We start from the raw sequence: 22,006 nt of genomic DNA, 5'->3' as shown, positions 1-22,006 counted from the left end.
CATCTGTTATAAGACCCTCTCAAGAATCTCTTGTTTGTGTTGTCAAAAAGATGCTTATTGTGACATAAATTAATAAATTGATGAACTGTCTGAACTAAGCACCTGCTTCTATACAACTATTAGAATTTCCCATAACATATAAATCTCAAATGATTACACATAAATATGTTATCTTAATTAGATTTGCTGTATATTAGATAATACCAATAAGTAGGACTTGTTTTCATTTATTACATTACAAGAATCCTCCAATACTGACTTTTGTTTGTAAGAAATACTTTAACAGATTAAATGACCACATATAATAACAAAATATTTGGCAACCAAAGGCCTTTATGGATTTACTGACTTAGGAAACAGGCCATCTGCTTTAAACTATGTAAGAGGCTTATTAAACTGGAGAATTCTTTCCTGATACATTGAATCAGTCATTAGTAACACACGCCCTAGCAAGATGCCATGTCAAAAGATGTAGCTATGATTCAGCAGAAAAATCATTGTCAGATAAGGTTCATTGAAAGAGAAAAAAAGATTTTCACATCAGCTGCTCACTGATCAATATCGTGAGAAATTATCGAATTTTATACATTAAACATCGTAAATATGAGCAAAAATTATGAAATATTCAAAAAATAATCATGCCAAGGTTTTAATCACCTTTCAATCTTCTTCACTGATGAGAAACTCAGTGTCGATGAGCTAAGAGATTTTACCTGGTGATCTTAACAGCAACAGATAATCAGTTAATTCTCAAGCATTATAAATATTACTCATCTTTATACCATTTGGAACTTAGATGTGCAGAAAAGGTTTCTTGCAAATGTTCTACTCAATATTTTATACAATATTGATATATGAAGCACTTCAAACATGATAATAAGATGAAAATACTTTTCTAGAGAAAAGAACAGTTGAAAAAAAAAGACTTCAAGAAGTACATATAAACACCTCTGATTCTTGCCTCTTCAAACCCTGAGATAATGCTCAAATACTTAATTACATTTATTTGAAAGGTGAATAATTAGAGGAAAAGCTCAATTTTTAGGACGTCATTGCAACTGAACTCCCCACTGACTTAATTTGGAATCCAAGATATTTTATCAGTCGAGTGCAAGTAATCCTGATATAAAGTTTATAAAATCTTGCCAAAAAGAGCTGATAAAAATTTCATATCACATTAAATAGACCATATTGTCAGTATATTATACAATTGTAAGGAAATGGCCATAATATTTAGTTAATAAAATGACAAATGATTACATGGAAGCGATAGGGCCACCCAGAGTAAATATAACCTGTAGTAGACTTTTAACTTGGACTTGTGACAAATTCTTACAATCTTTGACAAATCTTTACAGTAGTTACAAATCATTCCTAATTCTTGTATTTGCAATACACTCAAAATAATTGGATTCATATGTCATCTAAATAGGCTTAATATCTACTGATTTACGCAAAAGAATTCTACAAATTTGATAACAACGTTTGAAGATATCATTGCAATGCAAAGTTATACTTTATTTGAACAGAAAATGACTCTTCTTAAAATGACTTTAATGTCAATAATGTTAAGTATAGGTAACTATGCCTTTGATACTGTTTAGGAGACTACATCTACCTACTTCTACCTGAATGAAAGACTTCTGAGGATCTGAACATGTCATAGACTGTAAATTTTAAAATATCACCCTTACTCAAGGGGAAATATTATTTTTTTAATCAGACATAATTCTACCTTGAAGCTAACAACTTTATAAAAATTCATACATAAGAATGGAGCACATTATACAGAAACATTTTGAAAATTTAAGTTAGAGTAAGCAAACACCAAATACTCTGATTTAACACTCTAATGTAAATACAGAACACAGGCTTTTAAAAGCAGGTTGAATTCTTTAGCCCTATGACAGTAAATATTGATTTAACTTTATCTATTTAATTACAAATAGGGGTATTAACTATTGGGACTTATTTAACTGACCAAAGCTTTGTGATCTGTGTCCCCAGCAGGAAAAACATCAAAGGAACTAGTCAAGCAAGTCATTGTCATTTTCTCCCAACATAACCAAGTTGTAAAAAGAGCACTGCACGAGTTCAAGAAATATAGGTCATTATCTATATAAGCAAAAACATTTATTCCATCAAGGAAAAAATCCCAATACTTTGCTTTGATTTACATAACAAATGAGACAATCACACCTGAAGATGAATATCCATAGAGGATTATCAAAGGTTCATTATAAAGTATATAGGTTTAGGGTTTCATATATATAATTAAAACAAGAATGTAAGAAAACAAGTTTTCAATACAATTTCTTACATTACAACAAGACTTAAAAAATCACAAGAACATTTACTAACACAAAACAGCAACTTCATGGTATGTTCTGCTGGTATGAAAAACAGCGATAATCAACGGACCTCATTTTAAAAGAAAATCAAAATGGACATCGCATGGAAACAGAACAGAATAAAACAGGTCATATACAGAATTTTTGTGCAGCATATTCTGCTTTCATTACTATGGAAAAATTCAGATTTCTTCAACTTGATTTCTATTGCTGAGAAAGTTAAAGCATTATGATTTCATGACAAGAAAAAACCCCTAACCCTTAAGTGTACAGGTCAGCAACAGAGACCTGGACATTTATATGAATCAATTATTCTATATAAGGTCTTCAATAGAAAAGAACAATATTGTAGATATGAAGAGGAAAAAAAACAAGCCACAGTAATTTGAAACTATTAGTACTTCAACTGCAGCCATAAAACATGATGACAATAGACCTATGGATCAAGAGGTGAACCAAACCATTTAATATCAAGAGATTCTTAAGGACACTTGGTCTGACAACACAATAGTGTTTTCTACATGACATTTTTTTTTTGCAGGAAACAATTTTCATAAAGAATCACTCAAGTATGACATATATTTACATCTTATTTATAAGGTATTCTATATGCTTTTACATTCAATACACAAGATTTTTTTTCTATGTTTTGGATCACCAATTCTGTTTAGATGGAGGACATGTTTTATGATTTTGCACCTGATGAAAATTATAATATTTACAATCAAAATAAAGAGGAAATTATGACCTTTCATTTATAGTATTGACCACATATTAATAAAAATTGTGCAGTATAAGATTAAAAGTTGTAAATACTAAAACATCAGTCACATCTGGTTACTATCTATATAGATAAAAGTTTTGCTCTTTAGAAGTTGACCCAGTACCCTACCTGGCCAGTGGCTGAAACATTTGCCGTACTCCTTGGAACCTCTAATGGTGCTTTCCCCTTGGTTTTCTTCTTTTTCTTTTTAAAACAGCTGAACATGATAGATTCTTTTCAGAATATATGCATACAGCAAAGTAGTGACCATCCAATATTACTTCCCCTGTATCATTCTAAGTAATTAACCAGAGTCCAGCACACACTTTTCCTTAAATCTAACCCTACGCTCCTCGGACACAGAACAGGTATTTAAACGATGACAACACACAAATCTTCAAACAAAGCGCAGGTAATCCAATCAATACAACTATAAAACAGGTAAATATCCAACACCTGACATTAACTTAATTAGAACAGGTTAATTATTTAATTATCATTACGTGCAATTAAACTATATATGTCCCTACATTAAAAAAAAAAAAAAAACGTTTCAATGACACGGATCAGAACACCTTCACAACTATCGGCTAATACAGTCACAGGTAAACTTGGATAAAAGAACATAGATAGCAGAGATATAGAATGAAAAGTGAAACTACCGTCCAAGATTAACAGTCCAGTGATAATGATTAAATGAGTGGTCAGGACAATCTACTGACCACTAAAGGACCACACCTGGTCACAAAAATATACATGTAGCACACCTGTGATGGATGAGCTCAGGTAAAAGGAAGGTCCTAAAGATTCATAGAAGTACTACAAGAAACTGAGGAAGGCGTTGGTTTGATGTTGAAGAATGTAGTACCTGCAGGCTGGTTTCTTTGATGTCAAGAAAAATGTCATTTTACTTTGTTTTATAAATGTTTTATACCAATAGAAAACAATGTATATATGAGTCAACTTAGAAATGAACATTGTTGTGGAGTAGACTATGCAGATATAATACTTATCCAAAATGTCAGAACTGAAATTAATAGGTGAAAATACAAATTTTATATGATCAGAAATCTTGTACTTTAAACAGATATATGAAACACTGGCCATAAACTCAATTCAATAAAGAGCCTTGTAAAAATCAAATGCAGCAGTCATTTCATTAAAAGAAAAGTCTAATAAGAACCATTAATTCATTTCTTTAAAAAATTATAAATAAAATATCAAAATATACCACAAGTAATGACATCACAACTGAATACTTTGATGGTATAATGCTAGCAATTAATTTTTGTGTGAAATGAATCACTAAATCCAGTCTTCCTGGCATAAACAATACTGTGTTTTTATTCTCAAGCTTTCTGTCATCTGTAATGGTGCCAATCTTATAAAAAAATGCAGGTCCTTTAATAAGCTCCTCGTTTATAATAACCAATTCATCTTTGAAAGAGAGCCAGCATTTTAGCCCCCATTAATAAACCAATTGGTATCTATATGCTAATGAGGAAAGAACGGATAAAAAGGATTGCAAAAACAATCCCACCTAGACATACAAGATGATTACCTTCTGATAGAACAAGAAATAACTGTAACCAAACCTCACTTAAGGATACCCCCCTACTCTCCTCCTAAGTAATCATGTGGTCAAAATATAAACAAAGTCACCCCCCTACTCTCCTCCCCAGCAATAATGTGGTCAAAATATAAACCAAGTCACCCCCCTTACTTTCCTCCCCAGTAATCATGTGGTCAAAATATAAACAAAGTCACTCCCCCTTACTCTCCTTCCCAGTAATCATGTGGTCAAAATATAAACAGTCATTAAACAGTAAGCTGATGTAGCTGCAGTCTGAAATTGATTCCCATGATATGGCATTTGTATAAGGCTTCTGTCAAAATATCAAATTGCTGTGATAAGAAACTGCAAGAGTACAAACAAGGGAAGGGTGGACATCATGATCACTATATGCTAGTACTGCCCACTTCTAAGGCAGGGGTATAAAAATCTGTACAGACGAGGGGAGGGTGGACATCAAGATCACTATATGCTAGTACTGCCCACTTCTAAAGCAGGGGTATAAAAATCTGTACAGACGAGGGGAGGGTAGACACCATGATCACTATATACAAGTACCGTACACTTCCAAAGCAGGGGTACTATATACTAGTACTGCCCACTTCTAAAGCAGGGGTATAAAAATCTGTACAGATGAGGGGAGGGTGGACATCATGATCACTATATACTAGTACTGAACACTTCTAAAGCTGACTTGGTATTTTCATCTATATTTTTAAGTAACTTATATCTGAGAGTCCAAACTATGTGCATGCCAAAACTTCAACGATTAAATAGTACATAAGCACCAGGAATCAATGGAACCAAAAGGCATCCACACAAAAAACAGCATGGGTAAGGTCCTTAAAGTGTACTAAGACCAACTTTGGTAAAACATTGTTGGTTTATTGTATAATATTCACACACACAAATAAATGCCGATCTATTAGATAAAAAGATAACATATCACAAATGCATTTGTGAACAGACAAGATACATATATACAAATATAGACTTACATTCGGCCCGGAGTACTTTCTGACCACGCTCCCGATAAGAGTTATTAAAGCAAACATTAACTTGATTGTCTTTCCAACAACAAGAATATACCACTGATGTACTGAGATTTGAAAAGTGTGTGTCCACAGTATTTTCAAAAAATTTGAGAGAAAACTTTCTTGTACACATCGACATAATCCATTCAAGGAAGTCTACTATATAAAAATCTATTCCCTTCAATGTAATGGTCAAACAATGTTAACATGCAATACACATGTAATCATGAACATAATTCATGTAAGGTTACCAAAGGTTCAATATTAATCTGATTATTAAACACTGCACCATGATTGAAATGCCTACAATATGAATCCTGACTTTTGCAAGGCTAATAAACAGATTTTTTGGCTCAAAGAGCACAGACTACCCCAGTCTTTATCGACACAAATTAGCATTATTCAGTTTATTATCTACAAATTATAGAAAATTTATCTTATCAATGAACTATACAATAAACATCCTCCATACATGTCACATATAAACAGATGACAGAAGGGGAATAACTGTAACAAAATATCCAAATAGCCTTAAATATAACAACTGTATTATTTTTCTTTTAAATTTGGCTTTGCTGTTATATTTGTTTCTTCAAGAGAGGATATATTTCACTGCTGTAAAAAAAGAAGTTGTAAAGTATGGTATTATCAAAAACCTGGAATATGTATGGAATAAGATATTAATAATGTCAAAAGGAAAAAATACATATACAATGTCAATATTTTTTTTCATATTTTAAACCATTACAATAAACCCAGTATTACCACCAAGATTAATTAGAATTCAACCACACCTTCCATCAGTTTGCCATGCAAGGACATAAAATACTGATTGGAATTTATAATGGATATCGTTGATGTTACAAAACCTGATGATTCAGATATAAATCTGCAAAAAGTATAAAGTTCTCATCAAACTAGATCATAAAAAAGTTCTATTACTTAACAATTCATCAATTTGCCAGAGGTTTTCCATCACCCCAAAAGCTTTTAATCCCCAACCTCTACATATAAACAATTTGTTTAATCATAGAGAGTCACTTTCATTAGATGTGTAATTATAGTTAACTTCCAAGCATATTAAAGTATAATTATCTCACCCGAGAACATATATTTTGCCGGAAACTGATGCCAGGGAATGCCTAGCACCTGTCTAAACTGTGCAATTACATAATCTCATTAATAAGTAGAACTTTTTATTTGTTTTGACAAAATCCAGATAAAAATCATTTATTTTAAAATAAACATGCATACTGCAGTAAAAGAAAACAGACTAGAGAGAACAAGTCATAAATAACAAAAACAGGGAGACGTGTGATTAATGCAGTATATTTATGAATTCTTTTGATCCAGAGGCCAACATTCTAAATAAAATTCTTTTTTGTTCCAAAGTATTGCAACCAATATTTCTGGTATATTTCCAGAATGTTTGTTTAGTTCTGACTGACCTAGGCAGTTGTCTAATGGCTAAACACCAATATGGTACAAGTTAAGTTTCTTTGTAGAGAGCTACATTTTTACAGATGTCAACTTTTTAATAATTTATGCCACTGTTATACGACTATAAAGAATTCCATAATACTTCATTCCAGTGATTTCTGCCCACAGAAGAATGAACTTTTGATTTAAAAAAAAATCATAAAGGACTAACAATAACTTTACATCAGGGCAGACAAATCTTAATGTGGTCAAAGGGAGACAACTAATTATAATCATTCTCTGCTGACACTAAAACCTAACAAAAACCATTAACAATATTCAAAATTAAGTACTAACTTCACAAATGATGTTTTTCTTAAATAGCAACAGACTTCCCATAATTAATAAGCCACCATCTGCTTTGATGTGATGGAGTAGAACTGGATATAAAAATGACACAGCTGTTAATAAGTTATTATCATTATTGATCGTGCGTAAAATATAATAATAATATTCTAATTGTGTTTTCTAAGTCTTTCAAGATCCTTTAAGTGTCAGTCTCTATAAAAATTAGGCAGTGGGTGAAACATAGTATGAAAAAAAACAAATCAAATAAGATCAAATAATGGTCTTTTCAAATAGAGAAAGCATCCTTGAGTGAAATTATATTGTCAGATCTGGTTTTTGACATGCATGGTTCAGATTTTTCGCATTTTGCCTGATTCTTACAAATACTTACACTAAAGTACATACATAATGTAAAACAAGTATTATCTTTAAAAAAAGAATGCAGTAAAATTTGTTCTTTTTACTTATAATTTTCTACATTTCATCAGAAAATAACACATGGCACTCAATTTCAATTTCTCATAGTTTTTTCTAACGCCACTAAGTTATCAGTATTTGGCTAATCGGGAAAATAGAATTTTGATCAGGTGAGTTGCATTTCCATGGAAGAGTGTTTAAAGGTCAAAAGGTAAGAAACAAAAATATACCAACAGCATTGGAAAAATATTTAATTATGTTAAACTGGAGTAAGTCAAGGACTACCGGAAAAAACACATTGTAACTTTTTTATTCCACCAAAAACTGACATCACAGACCATGCCAACCAGCAGAACATTAAAAGTACAAAATAGTAGTCATTATGAAGTTACCGTGTAATGTTTTATGACCTCTGAAGTCCTTACATTTGTATAACCTACAATTTTCATAAGAATAGTAGGGAACTGCAACCTAATTCAGAACTTAAGAAATGCAGCAAAATTCTGGTTCATAGTCGCCATATTTCATATGCATCATAGTTTCCTTTCCTCTTTCGTCTACCTCAAACTTAACTTTTTATCAACTCGGCGGGTGTTTTAGAAAAGAAGAGTAAGCTTACCCTAGAATCTTGGTTCCCTTGATTACTCTTACAAGCTTACATTCACGTAATTAAAATTTATGAAAACAGAAAAATGAAAAAAAAAGAGAAAAGAAGATATACACTGTACATTAAATATAAAATATGGCTTATTACATACACATATGTAAAAGTAATCAACTGAATCCCATAAAAAAGACAGATTCTAGCAAACTTATTGCTGATGATTAGACCTTTCTTTGAAGATGGCCACAACCATTACACAGGATAATAGCCAGACTGTTAACTTTCATATGATTCACTCCTACAACTTCCCTAATGTTACATCACATACAGACAAACAATACTGCCAAGCATCCAGAAAAAAACCTACAGTAGGCCATCTGCCCAGCAGTTATCATGTTTTGTAATGGTTATCTGTTAAACTTACACAAACAATCCACCTTCAAATTAAACTTCTAATTACCAACATTATCAATGGCATAAAATACATGTTTTATCATTTAGTTCCACACATCTTTATCCTATGTTCTTTCAGAAGTATCATTTAGACACTAAAGAAAGAGAGCATCAATTTATCAATTAAGCACCCCACATCCATCAATGTTTTACTTATAATCTTTTGACTTAGGTGAGCCATCATCTTCAGTGTTAATGTTGATACCAACACCTACTTATTAATACTAATATGTTAACTTAAGAGAGGTGGAGAAACTGAAGAAGTGTTCTTCATCAATTTTTCAAGTTATTTATCAGAATCTTTTCGTATTAAATAAATCATGAACTCATGACACAGATGTGAAATGGCAACATTCCTGAAAACAGTAAAGACCTTTACAACTGACAAAACCAAGTAGAAACAAACACTAAAAGGGGAGGGGGGTTAAAAATGTTTAAAAAGAAAGCATTTCAAGCATAGTCAGTTCCACCAACTATATATTTCTGCATTTTTGGGAGAATTCTATCAAGGCAAACCTTTGATTCAAAGATAATGAACAGTTAATCCAGGGAACCAGCATTCAAAAGGTTATCAAGAAGATCTGGGGAAAACAACAATATTTCATTGAACAAGGACATGGCTTCACTTCATCAAAAAATTTCTTTCAACATTGACCTGAAAAATCTAGAATGTCAAAAATATTTTATAGGCCAAGTTTGGACAAAATTAACAGAACAATTTGGGTCAACAGCATTTAGAAAGATGTTACCAAGTGATGGATGGAAGAAAGATGTTTGTTTGTTTGTTTGTTGGGGTTTAACGTCCGAGCAGCAATATTTCAGCTATATTCAGACAATGAACATGAAATGGATGATAAAATGAACATGAAAAGATAAAAAAAGGATGGGTCACAAGGACAACAGGGTCGACAAATTTTGATTGCCACTAGAAAAAGGGGGGATGGGTAAGGTCGGGCAATTTAGCCTCCTGTGGCGGAGCGCAAAGGTTCCTACTCCTATCGAATACCACAGCAGGGTTCTTTAACGTGCGAGGAACGTGGCATCTTTCCCAACACGGTGCACCACTATGGTTTGCGGTCAGGTTTTCCGTATTATAGCCTGACAACCCCAGCATGTAACATGCCAGGGGTATCCCATTCCACCACCTGGGGCACACATCCCAGTTGCTCTGTGGGCAGAGCGCCTAGCCCCCGGCTAGGTTTCTGAGCACTATTTAGTCGCCTTTTATGACAAGCTTAGCGCTGCTACAGGCCTATCCTTAAAACACCCGGACCTGCACAGGGCCTTGGAAGAAAGAAAGGAGGGAGGAATGATTGTGTAACTTTATCAAAGTGGCTTATTAAAAATACCACAGCCTTTCTTTAAGTAAATATGTTTAATGAATTATATCTTATAAAGATATTTTTTTGCAAATGCTTACAAACAACAATTTATGGCAGTCTAGCTGAATCTATTACACACATTCAATCTTATTTATATTGATTTTGACCATCACAAATACTTTTATTTTCCTTGAAGACACAATTATCAATAAATGACTCAGACAAAACACACAAGCAGTGACAATACACATTCTTTCAAACACACATGACAATGTACTTTTACACAATGTCATCAAAAATAAGCACAACAACATTTGAGTGTAAGAACAAGAAGTCCTGATTCCCAAATTAACTAAATATCCAATGAACACTTTCATTCATTGAGAAAATAAAGATCTAACTTTTCTATCATCTAACAACACCAAGATAATTTGGCCTTATTTTCATCGCTAATGAGTTATGACAGGTTCACTGACACAAAACAAAAACATCTGTCTTCATTCCACCATAGGATTGAGAGTACTAATTTTCTGCATAGTTTCAACCAATTATAATGGCTATAAAGAACATACACTAGGATAAACAGTCAGTGAACCGACTGAGGAACAAACAGTTATAAAAATAGAATCAAAAATAGAACAAAAGACTGGGAAATCGAAAGTTATTAGAAATCATTGCCATTCCAAAATTCAAAGCTACAGTAATTGGATAAATTTACCAATTTTTTAACTATTAAAGTTTCCTTCATAGTCAAAATGTACAACACATGTACAACTGTGTTCATGGCAGTAACCTACAATAACAAAGTCACCAGAAAAGAAACAAATTTAACTGAATCCATCAAAATTTAAAAAGTAGAGAAAATCGTGGCTGTCAGAATGGTAGGATGCATTCACTTCACAATTTTTGAAGAATCAAACTCATAAAATCTAGTTCAGAAAGCTCCAAAGTGCCAAAAATTGATCCATTGATCCAAAATTTTCAACACCTGAGAGAGGTTGCACCTTCCAGACCCTCCCAACACCCCTTTGCAAAAATCCTGCAGACAATTCTGGAAATACCGGTACTAGTTGACAACAGAAATGGAAAAAAGATGTGGGCAACTTTTTTCCAGTGTAGGTTTCTTCCTTATTCAGTATATATGTCAACTACTATATGAAGACTTAGAGGTCATGGTCCTTTATTCATGGACATCAATATTTATGGTTTGTCAAAATTTTCTTGTTTCAAGAAGATTCAAATTTATTGATTCATTATATCACTGAAGTTTTCAACAAAAATTTTACATTACATTGGATATTCAAATTTGTGGTTTGGACATATCCATGAAACCATGAAAATTAGTTACCCATAAAAAGGTTATTCTAGTTAAGACAAAATTGTGTTTTTTTCCCAATTAAAAAAAATTAATCATAAAATGATAATGATAAGGTGTTGGTAACAGAGTATTGTTACAATTATGATCAAATTTCATGAAAAAAAAATTTAAAATAAGTAAACATCTAACCAAGGCTGTTTTCATGGTACCTACCTTCTCTTTTGATTTATTCCATTTCAGCTTGGAAGTAAATTTAAAATTGAATCTTTTCTTTTCCATGACTTTGAACTCAAAAATAAATCCCAAATGAAAGCAAAAAATGATAGAAACACCTATGTATTACAGATATAGATCTCCAAAAGTCAAACTGGGTTATAGCTTGGGTTAAACACAGATCCTTAAGTGTTTGTAAAAAAAACAGCTTCCCTAAGCACGACAAACTAAGCACAAAAAAATATCAACTTATCTAAAAATCCAAAGTCAGTGGAAACAAAAATATACATAATCTACTTCATCATATCATGACACAAAAAACTGAGTTGTTTCTTAAAACAATGAAGTGAGCAAGTGCAAGAGGCATATCACATCTGTTCTACTCCAGTATAAACACTCGTTATCACTGCTGATATCAAATACAATACCAGATAGCTACTTCACTTTTACTCATCAGTCTAATTTTCATTAACTCAATGTATCAGCAGTAAGGCGGCAGTTATCTTAGAAAAAAATACCATTAATTTTTATGTTACATATAATGTATTCCTTTTTCCTTGTTTATTTTTCATTTAAGATGAGAAATTGTAAAAATATTTAATTCTTATCATTTTCGATTTTCTTTTTACTTCAAGAAAAAACAAACAGTATGAATGTTGATTGATGCCATGTATATTAGATACGACCTTATCACACTTGTTTTTTGCTGTATTCTTTTGATTGTTAGGAAAAACAAACAAAATTGAATGCTGAAGGATGAACCTATCTATCTGTTATCACAACCTGTGCCAATTCTTCTTTTTTTCAACAGGTTTGATATGAAAATCTCAATGAATTTGATCCTCTTTTTACAGTCAAAGTTTAATTTTATACAGCTGGTTCAGAAAGTTTCTAACAAGCTTATAGTTATTGATTAGGCCATTCTCAGAAGATAGCCACATCATTACAGGATAATAGCCTATTTTTGCTTCATAAAAATGTTGATTTCTGCCAAACTTTTCAAGCGAATCCTTCAGATTTCTCAGAGTGTTTATAATAGAGCTAACTTTCTCTGATCTATGAAAATCATAGAACAAACAGCGATCAACTGTTATCATTTCATCAAAAAGTTAGAACTAATTTCTCATAACTTCTCAGCTATTCATTATACTAATAGTGAAAACATTTGACGCCAACAGTAGAACAAATGCCAACAATTATGTTTTTCAGTTGTTAACCTAAAATAATTCTGTCGATGGTAAATGTCTTGTTTCATAATTCAATTATTTGCCTTTTTGTTTTTTTTGGTTTGTATAAGTGCTTTGTGTTTTTATGTTGATTTTTTTTTTTTTTTTTAGTTTTTATTCTCATTTTTTTTCTCCCAATTTTTAAGAAAGGATCAAAAGCTGAGTTAAACTGATATTTCAACAGTCAAAATCAACAAGAGCTCATTTCAATCTTTTAAAGCAAATCCAACAAAACCAAAAATACATGAAACTACATAAAGCCCTTCAAATGTCACAACTCTAAATTGTAGGAAGTGACTGTTTTTCTCTCAGATAAAAGTAAGAAAGGCAACCAATTTCTTAAAAAGACAGACAGACAAAACGAACAGCCAAACAAATGAAAAATTAAAAACAGTGTTGCCGCTCTTACAAAGAAAACTAAAAATACAGTAAGCAAGCTCATATATAGAATACCCTCAATTAAAGTGGACTAAACTTACATCATGTCAGGTCTCACTAACCACTTCTAACGTTTCCATTAATTTACATGTTAAAAAAGTAATTTTCAAAGTTTCACTGTAAATTCCCAGGACAAATGACACCTTAAAGTTGCATACCATTGCGAAGCTTGGAAAATAAGGCTTCCAAAGTCATTATGCTAAGGGTACGATGATTGTAGAAATTCTTCACAAAATTTACTTGAATAAATAATACTGAAAATGCACATTTTTACCTTTTCTGCTAACTGACAGCATGGAGGCAAATTACTCACACATGTAAACAATATTCATACACTTTTGTAGTTAATTACATATATGATTTTAAAGTACACATTCTCAGCATTATTTTGACTACTTGTAATCATAATACATACAAATAATGCACTTACAATGCATGTCTAGGTTCAGTGGGTTTTTGGTACTACATAGGGGTGGCCATTTGATCCAGAAGTGATTAGTGAGACCTCAACTGTAATTGGATAATCTCCCCTTGCAGTAACTCATCATTCATGTGATCATTATTCCTGCATATTCACATAAGACACATAACCTTCATATAAAATTTCATTTAATTCCATTGATCAGTTCAAGTAGGTTGTGGTTAGTAAAACTTCAAAGTTGGATCACATGAAGCATCCAGAAAATACTGGTATTTTAAAAATCGGCCATCTGATGCTGAGGAGAGAACCTAATACGGCAGGGGACTGAAATGTTCCGGATACCATTCTTTATTTAAATTTCACCTGTTTACCATTACATATATTACATCTGTCTATGTATAAATGCTTAACTACATTTAAACAATATATCCACCAAAATTCAACTTTTAATTTAAAGTTTTACAAAATTTGACGGGGGTAACTTGGTGTGCGAAACACTGTATAGTGCACCCTTAAGGAGAAGAAGACTTTTTAAGTTGTGTATGTCTTGTAATTTTTGGAAAGCTCAATTTGTATGGAATTAAAAAATACCAGATTTATTAAAATTGAACATAGGATATTGATTCTAGAGCAAATCTAATACTTGGTCTGCTCCCCCAGATTGGGGATAATTCTGTGATGTGTTCTGCTATATGCATTCATATAATGAAAAAGGCTGTATACATGAAAAAAATGAGAAAACACATTAAGACACAGATTTTTTTTCACACTCTGGGCACTGAAAACAGTATTTATTTGATGTTTTTATCTTATCACTGGTTTTCATACCCAAAAAATAGCATATGAGGATGAAAGTATAGAAAATCATGGAGTTTTCCCAGAACATAAGACTGGGTACTAAAAGGTTTGTTTTGACTTTCTTTTCTGCATTGCAATACTTATTTGCATAGAAAAAGTTTGTTCGGTTATCCATTTTATTTATTATAAGATAAAGAAGTAACATTTTTTACTTAAAAGTGGCTAGAATAGCACATATCTGAAGTAGATACAAGATTATCTTCTATGATGGTGCATTTGAAAGGATGAAAATTCAGAATATTTGGTTGCTAAGGACTTATTTGCACTAAACAATTAAATTTCTTAACACAAACTACATTTTATTACTCAGTGTACCTTAACCTACACAAGAAATTGTAGTTTCTATGGTGAAAATCCTATTTTTTCAGATAAAGGGTTCCTGAAAACTTGCCATAAGGTAGTACAATACAGTTAGGTTATTTCTGAAAATTTGGTCTTATTTTGTTGAAATAAAGCTGTTTTGAGGCAATCCACACAGAAATTTCTAGTGTTTTGTCTTTAAAAAGTGCATATTTTTGAAATCCTTGGTGTGTGGAGGTTCAAGTCATTTATAAGAAATTTAGTGATCATTGTTTTAAAATCCAGTAGCCATGGTAACATACTGAAAAAAATGTTACTGAGTTATAGTAAAAATCGGGGGTATCTTTCCAAAACTAACAGCCAAATACTATGTTTTATAAAATATCAGGCACTTAGACACTATCACAGGATGAAAGCATATATGGAGTGGGTGGAAAAAGGATAAAAACAATAAGACCCTTTTCGATTCATTTTCTCACAATTTTTTAGTTCCAAAAGTTCGTGCTAAAATAAGGTACCCGGTAGTAAGTTTCCTTCATGTACATGTACATTTTATCCAAACCTTTGAATAAACATCAAAATCCATTGTGTAGTTTGATGAAGTTGTACTTTATATGAGATATTTTTAACATTTAAAACTTCTATATTACCAAAATCAAATCTATTGAATAGTTATGAAGAGTTGCTTTTACTAGATATGTGGACAGACGATCAGGGTAAATCCTGTAAACCCTTGAAACTTAGTTTGTGAGGAGGGTATAAATACCAAAAGGTAAATTATACACTAAAAAGAAGAAGGAAAGTGACTCTCGTAACTCCAGTGCTTTTAAAGAAGAATATTGAAAGATAAATAATAGATGAAGGTTGCCTGAAAATTTTAAAGAAAATTAAAAAAAAAACAGTTTCTTGGCAAAGTCATAATGGTTTGACATATAATCAGATACAATATTTTATTGCATTATGCACCACCTTTCTGAATCATCAGCAATGATGCCATACAAAGATTACAAGAAGTGCACGATATCTCCACTTTTGCTTTTATCATGAGCCCCTGAATCACAGCCTGTTTTGATAAAAATCTTGTGTCTATGTAGATCTGTTACATGCATTAGTATATCCCCATAGGGCACAGTTCCTTATCATTGTAATTATAGAGAGATTCTCTCACAGCCTTTTCTCCTGTACCAAACATTTTAACACAGATGTTTTAATTCTCTATGATACAATACTAATCTGCAAATCTTTGCTTTTTTCATTTTTCTTCCATAAATCACGCATTATTACTAGAAATAGATCTTGGGGAAATAGTTTCTATATAAATTATACAGACCGTCTGAAATGCCCATAGAACAATGTTTTGAAAGCCAACAGGTATAACAACAAAAAAGCAAACAGAAAAGACACAGAACAAAGATCATCATATAATAAATTGGAAAACAAACTTGCTTTAAAAACAGATGTTTCACTTAATAACAGATTGAAGTGTTTATTCATAAATCTATATATAATTGAATCCATCACACATTTGGCATGGGATAATAATGGGATAAGGAAAATAACTCCTTAAAATTACCCTTTAATTGTAAACAATACCAAGGGGTGTGATAGCACTGTATCTATCCCAGACCAAATGGTAGGTATCTGGTATGTTATTCATCACCCAAATTATGCCAAGGAAGTAAATGAAATATACCTTTAAGCCCAAAGGTATGACCTTGGTAACCTCTTCTTATACATTAGACATGACCCTACATTCATAGTAGAACACAGCCATATCTAACCACTTCAACATACGATTTACAGCCAAAATAAACATAGAATAAAGTGAGCTAACAAAAATTACATTTGATTAGTTTTATCCTAAAAAAACTTTATCTACCAAGAGTTGTCTTCTCCTGATAAAACTTCAAATGAAAGTCTATCAACTGCCTTTTTTAAATTATTTTAAGAAAAAACAATAATAACTTGAATAGATCTAAACAACTTCTTTGTCCAACAATAATAAAGATTACTACAACATTGTTTCCAAATCTGACAGCAAATTGCAGTATGTTTGATGCCAATCATTAATGAATGAAAAATAAACATTTAACATGTATCACCGGAACATATAGTAAAATTAATAGGATATACATATTATAGACACATCATGCATTTTCATTTGACTTTTAACAGAAAGTATAAGAAAACTCATATGTTTCAAAAGTAATGCCAAACAAAGAAAATAGACTGCATTCTTTACATGTTGTAATATACTAGCCATTTAGACGGTGATTTCGTTCAAAAGTGTTCAGCAACATTCAAAGACTGAACTTTAGCATAAATTAAAACACTTACAGCCATCTCTTAAAATAAAAACAAAAAATAACATAATTCTAAATCCTGTTATATAACACCAAAAATATACTGAATGGTTAAAGAAATAGAAAAAATATTTTCTACTTGCCAGCAAAAACCCTAACTCCAACAGAGTATACTTGTCTAGCCATTCAAAGCCCCCTTTATCTTTGGGTGGAACAAAAAAATATGCCACATACAACCAAAATGAGACCAAAACACCTCTTGTTCACTTACTATGTCAGAGCAAGATACAGAAAGTGGAGTTGTTGATACACTTCCTCGTAACTGTTATATGTAAAATGTCTTGTTAGTAAGAGTAAAAGAGATTGACCAAAATCAAGGGTTAGTTATAAAACTTTGAAGCAGTCAATTTACATTTGTATTTATTGTCTTAACTATAGCCATACATATTTTCTTATACAACAACCTATTTGAGACAATGAACAGGCTTAAGCCTCGATCCTGTAAAGCAGAATAGGTTGCAAGAAAAATCCAATCATTGTCTTCAAAATATCACATTAGAATTAGTTTTCACAGTATTATCTCCCTTTACCAAAGTTTAATGCCAAAAGGAGTTATCTCCACTTACCTGATAATGTAGAATAATAGTCCAGATTAGACCAAGACTAAGTTTGGGGTTACCATCAACAATTTCATCTGATCTGATATTCACTAGTTTGATCTACAATGGGTATAAAAGATGTGTGACTTAAAAAGGGTGCTTTTGATGATGATATAAGAAATAAGTTAGTGTTTTGCTTACTACATGTATTACATTATCAAAATAAGACATTATAACTCAATGATTCAGCAACATGTAGAATACACAATTTTTGTAACCTACTTTTCAAAACATTCAAAAGATATATTCAATAGTAAGAGTGTAAAAGAAATTATTTGTTTGTTTGTTTTCAGTTTACTAATAGTTGTCAAACTGGCTTCTAAAATCAAAAAACAAAAAATTAAAATTTTTGTTTTGCTTTGAATTCGTGTTTTAATGTAACTATTGTACAGCTTACCCCTTTTCTCTTAAGAAATTCTAGTGCTATTTGTACATTTTGGATCTTGTGGAATTTCATACGACCCTTTTCTCTAGGCTGTAAAAGAAAACCATGCTCTTCAAAGAGTAGTTTTTAACAAAGTTTAATTGATTATACCTACTCTGAGTAAGAGTATTTCAAATTTCAAATGCTAATTGTTTCAGTTGCAAAAAAAAAGTTTTTTAAATAGAAATGAAAAAAAAAGTCCTTGTTTTTAATGTAATGCAGCCATTTAACAAGTTTATTTCTTCATGCAAATGTGAAAGTTGTTTTGCTCAGACAAATAAGACATGATTTTAAATATTCATGACATAATAATGTATTACACACAAAAGCAAACTAATGGTGACCTTGAAAATATTCTACTTTCACTATAAAAAAATGTACTTTCTGTATGGCTTTACTCCAAATTAATCATTAAACAAGGAATGACAACATTTTTTAGGACAGTAAATAAACCCGGGATCAAGGCTAATCTTGGAAAGAATAACATTCAAAGATAGAACATAAATACAAAGACAAACATATTGAACAATACATTCAAAACTTGAATCACATTAACAACTTTAACTACCAGCAAAATCACATGGTACACCATCAACCCTATTTCATGTTGGAAATCCAGTAACATGCATCAAAATTAAATCTGAAAAACGGTAAAAAACACAATCTGCAAAATGGGACTGACAGGTAGTGGTATACCATAATTCAAATGTCAAAAGACATAAATCATGAGAATAAAGACTAGGTGCACTGGTAAGGTTAGTAAGCAAATTATTTTCTCAAAATGCTCCCACTAACAATACATTTCAATAGTTACCAGGGGTTCATGTGCCAGCACTTCCAATAAAGATATAAGGTTATGGCCATCTCTCAAGTCTTCAAATAGATCAACTATTCTACGGCCAGCCTGAAAAAGTAGAAAGAATAATAAATTGAGGGATATGTTTCTTGTCATGCTCAAGCTTCATAAAGCTTTGGACCAACATTGAAAACCGATCAATATGAAGGCCACATGCATATAATTATCTTGAAAAGTGATCTATATCAGATACTAGTATAAGGGGATGTGTATTATTCCTTTTAGACAGGGTTTTGAGAAAAATAAACTAAGATATCCTGTCATTCCTATAATTACTAATGATTTTTTATTCTGATGTGTCATCCATTGTTTGATTATGATATCATGTTTTGAAATGACTTAAATAAAATACTAACAGTTTCTTGTTGTGAATGATCAGCTTAAGAGCACAACACACACTAAAAAAAAGAATTTACCACAAAAAGTGGATTCATAACTAAACAAAACAATAATCATGATGCTGAATATTATATAAAAATATTGATGCATTCATTAATCTAGTCTGAAGTATGGACAATGCTCTAAACTTAAGTACTTTTCATTCACAACAAAGAATCATGCAACAGTTGATAGAAGGATTATACTAATCTGAAAGTTTAACGAGGTCATTCAGTAGTATATTTCAATAACAGAAAGACAACATGTATAACAGTCACTGTAAAGTTAACCTCTGTTGACCTTTCACTGATTCAGGTGTGGACAATGCATTTGAAAATTAAAAGTAAGAGGTATTTTATTAGACATAAAAAATTTTTAATGAAAATTAAAGGAGTATGTTGATAATAACAGTGAGTGATAGATAACAGGTAAAATTTAGCACTATAGTACACATATCCAATAATTTTTCCCAACTTAGTAACTAAAATATAAGCAAAAATAACCATGCAAAGCAGGACAACGACAAAAGACATCATGAAGGACATAATTCACTTACAGACCATTTAAAAGACTCTTGCTATGCTGCAATACTTAAAATTTGAAAAAAGCATGGTTTCCTAGCAAAATTTGCAGACACAAATTAAACAAAGTAACAGCATTGCAACATAGAAGGGTCTACACCATGCACTACCTTACATAAAATAAAAAGATCTGAAAATGGAAGGGTGGGCAAGACCATGCCTGTTTTACCTGTGTGAACCTCCAGTGCTGCATGTAGTCGACAGGAAGGGGAGACCACTGAGTAATAAATAATCATTCATAAATAACTTTATCTTCATAACACAGGTGTTCATGAAGAAAGACTTCCTCCAAATATATTTTAAGAACATGAATCTTCAGTAAAGACAAACTTATTCAAAAAGTTAGTTGTATGAGATAGAACTAATCATTATTTTTAACATTTTGTAGCACAGTAATAAGCCATTAAGTCAAGCCTGTTGTTGTTTACTTCCCCATACATATAATGTAACACATATAATCATCCTCATAATGTCAGGACTCCTGCGTTTCATTGTGTCTGTACAGGAGTCCTGACATTGTGAGGAAGATCACTCTATGCCAAAAAACTTTTACAGCCACTAGCCCAAACAGTAAATTTCAACTATTTATCCTGTATAACCAAACAAAATTTCAATGAATTTCAACTAGCCCAGTGGCTAGTGGCTAAACGCACAGACTAAATGACTCAAAATAAAAAGTGGCTTTGTGGTGTAAGTAAAGTATACCCTAACTACCTACAATATCCTATACATAACATCAATGGAAATATATAGCCAGATATAGTCAATGTATAATATCACTTAAGCACATCTGTTGCATACAGTCATTATTTATATTTGCAGGACTGAATCATTTTAAAGTAACAATAAGTACTACCTATATATTATATGAAAGGTACTTAAAGATTAACTTTATCAGAAACCCTTATTTTACCTAATGCATATGGATTGTGTCACTTGATTTTTAAAAAAAAATGCAAAATCAAAGTTTTGTTTAAAGAAAACAATACCCCTTTGTGATATATAATTATTCATAAGGGTGTAACAATGTTTAATGAATGTACCTTTAATGTTCTTTCCTGTTTACTTAATATGTAAAATATTTATTTTATGTGGTAACTCCTTAGTCAATACAAACTATACATTTAAACACATTCAAAGAAAGATAACTCTATTCAACAATCTTGTAATTAGAAAGCATTGGTAATGCTAAATAAGGGCCTTCAACATATGCAAACTCCTCCCTTGAATTTTAATGTGATACGGATGGCTTAATTAAATGTATGATAACTTTACAGTTTAAAGTGTTTGATAAAGTTCATTGAAATATAAGAAATCGTATACACCTTTATATTTTATATTTACAAATAAACCAAGTACTAACTGATTATGTGTCACAAATAAGTTAGACACCTAAAAAAAAACTGAGGATAAAAAATTTTACACTCATGCAATATGATAAAATAGCTAAGTATCCTGGAGCATCTTATAGGCAATCACTACAATACACTATTCTTTTAAATGAATCTTTTGTAGTGATCACAACCCATTGAATATCACACCATTATAATTCTGTGTTGATATATGTTAACAAATAAATCAAAACTAATCATTAAAATGCAATGATTCTTGTCAAGAGACATATAAAATCACCTGACCACACAGAAACAAACTCACGGGGTGATGTGTACTATGAGCACCATAAATCCTACGAATAGAAGTCACTATGATATAAGCAAAATCAAAAATATGCTTTATTGCTCATTGT

The 22,006-nt window shown here is 31.5% G+C and overlaps 1 protein-coding gene across 26 annotated transcripts in view; it reads right to left on the bottom strand.

The window, feature by feature from the left end:
* Positions 1 to 22,006, bottom strand: part of LOC148629357 (microtubule-actin cross-linking factor 1, isoforms 1/2/3/4/5-like) — a 123,929-nt gene that overhangs the window by 80,522 nt on the left and 21,401 nt on the right. For 22 of the 26 annotated variants that reach the window (XM_088548803.1, XM_088548794.1, XM_088548812.1 and 19 more), the window contains 4 exons: positions 20,429 to 20,476; positions 19,259 to 19,348; positions 18,418 to 18,495; positions 17,988 to 18,080 (listed from right to left, as the gene is read on the bottom strand). In XM_088548803.1, the coding sequence (XP_088404929.1) occupies positions 17,988 to 18,080; positions 18,418 to 18,495; positions 19,259 to 19,348; positions 20,429 to 20,476 (309 nt within the window). Of the gene's footprint in view, positions 1 to 3,243; positions 3,575 to 11,815; positions 12,123 to 17,987; positions 18,081 to 18,417; positions 18,496 to 19,258; positions 19,349 to 20,428; positions 20,477 to 22,006 lie in introns of those variants that run through there. The other 4 variants (XM_088548883.1, XM_088548900.1, XM_088548957.1 and 1 more) reach the window with 3 other exon arrangements.

Source organism: Perna viridis, chromosome 1 (assembly GCF_037379345.1).
Source record: "Perna viridis isolate PV_CMFRI_1.1 ecotype Kerala chromosome 1, ASM3737934v1, whole genome shotgun sequence".
NCBI lineage: Eukaryota > Metazoa > Mollusca > Bivalvia > Mytilida > Mytilidae > Perna > Perna viridis.
This window is presented reverse-complemented; position numbering and strand designations above follow the sequence as displayed.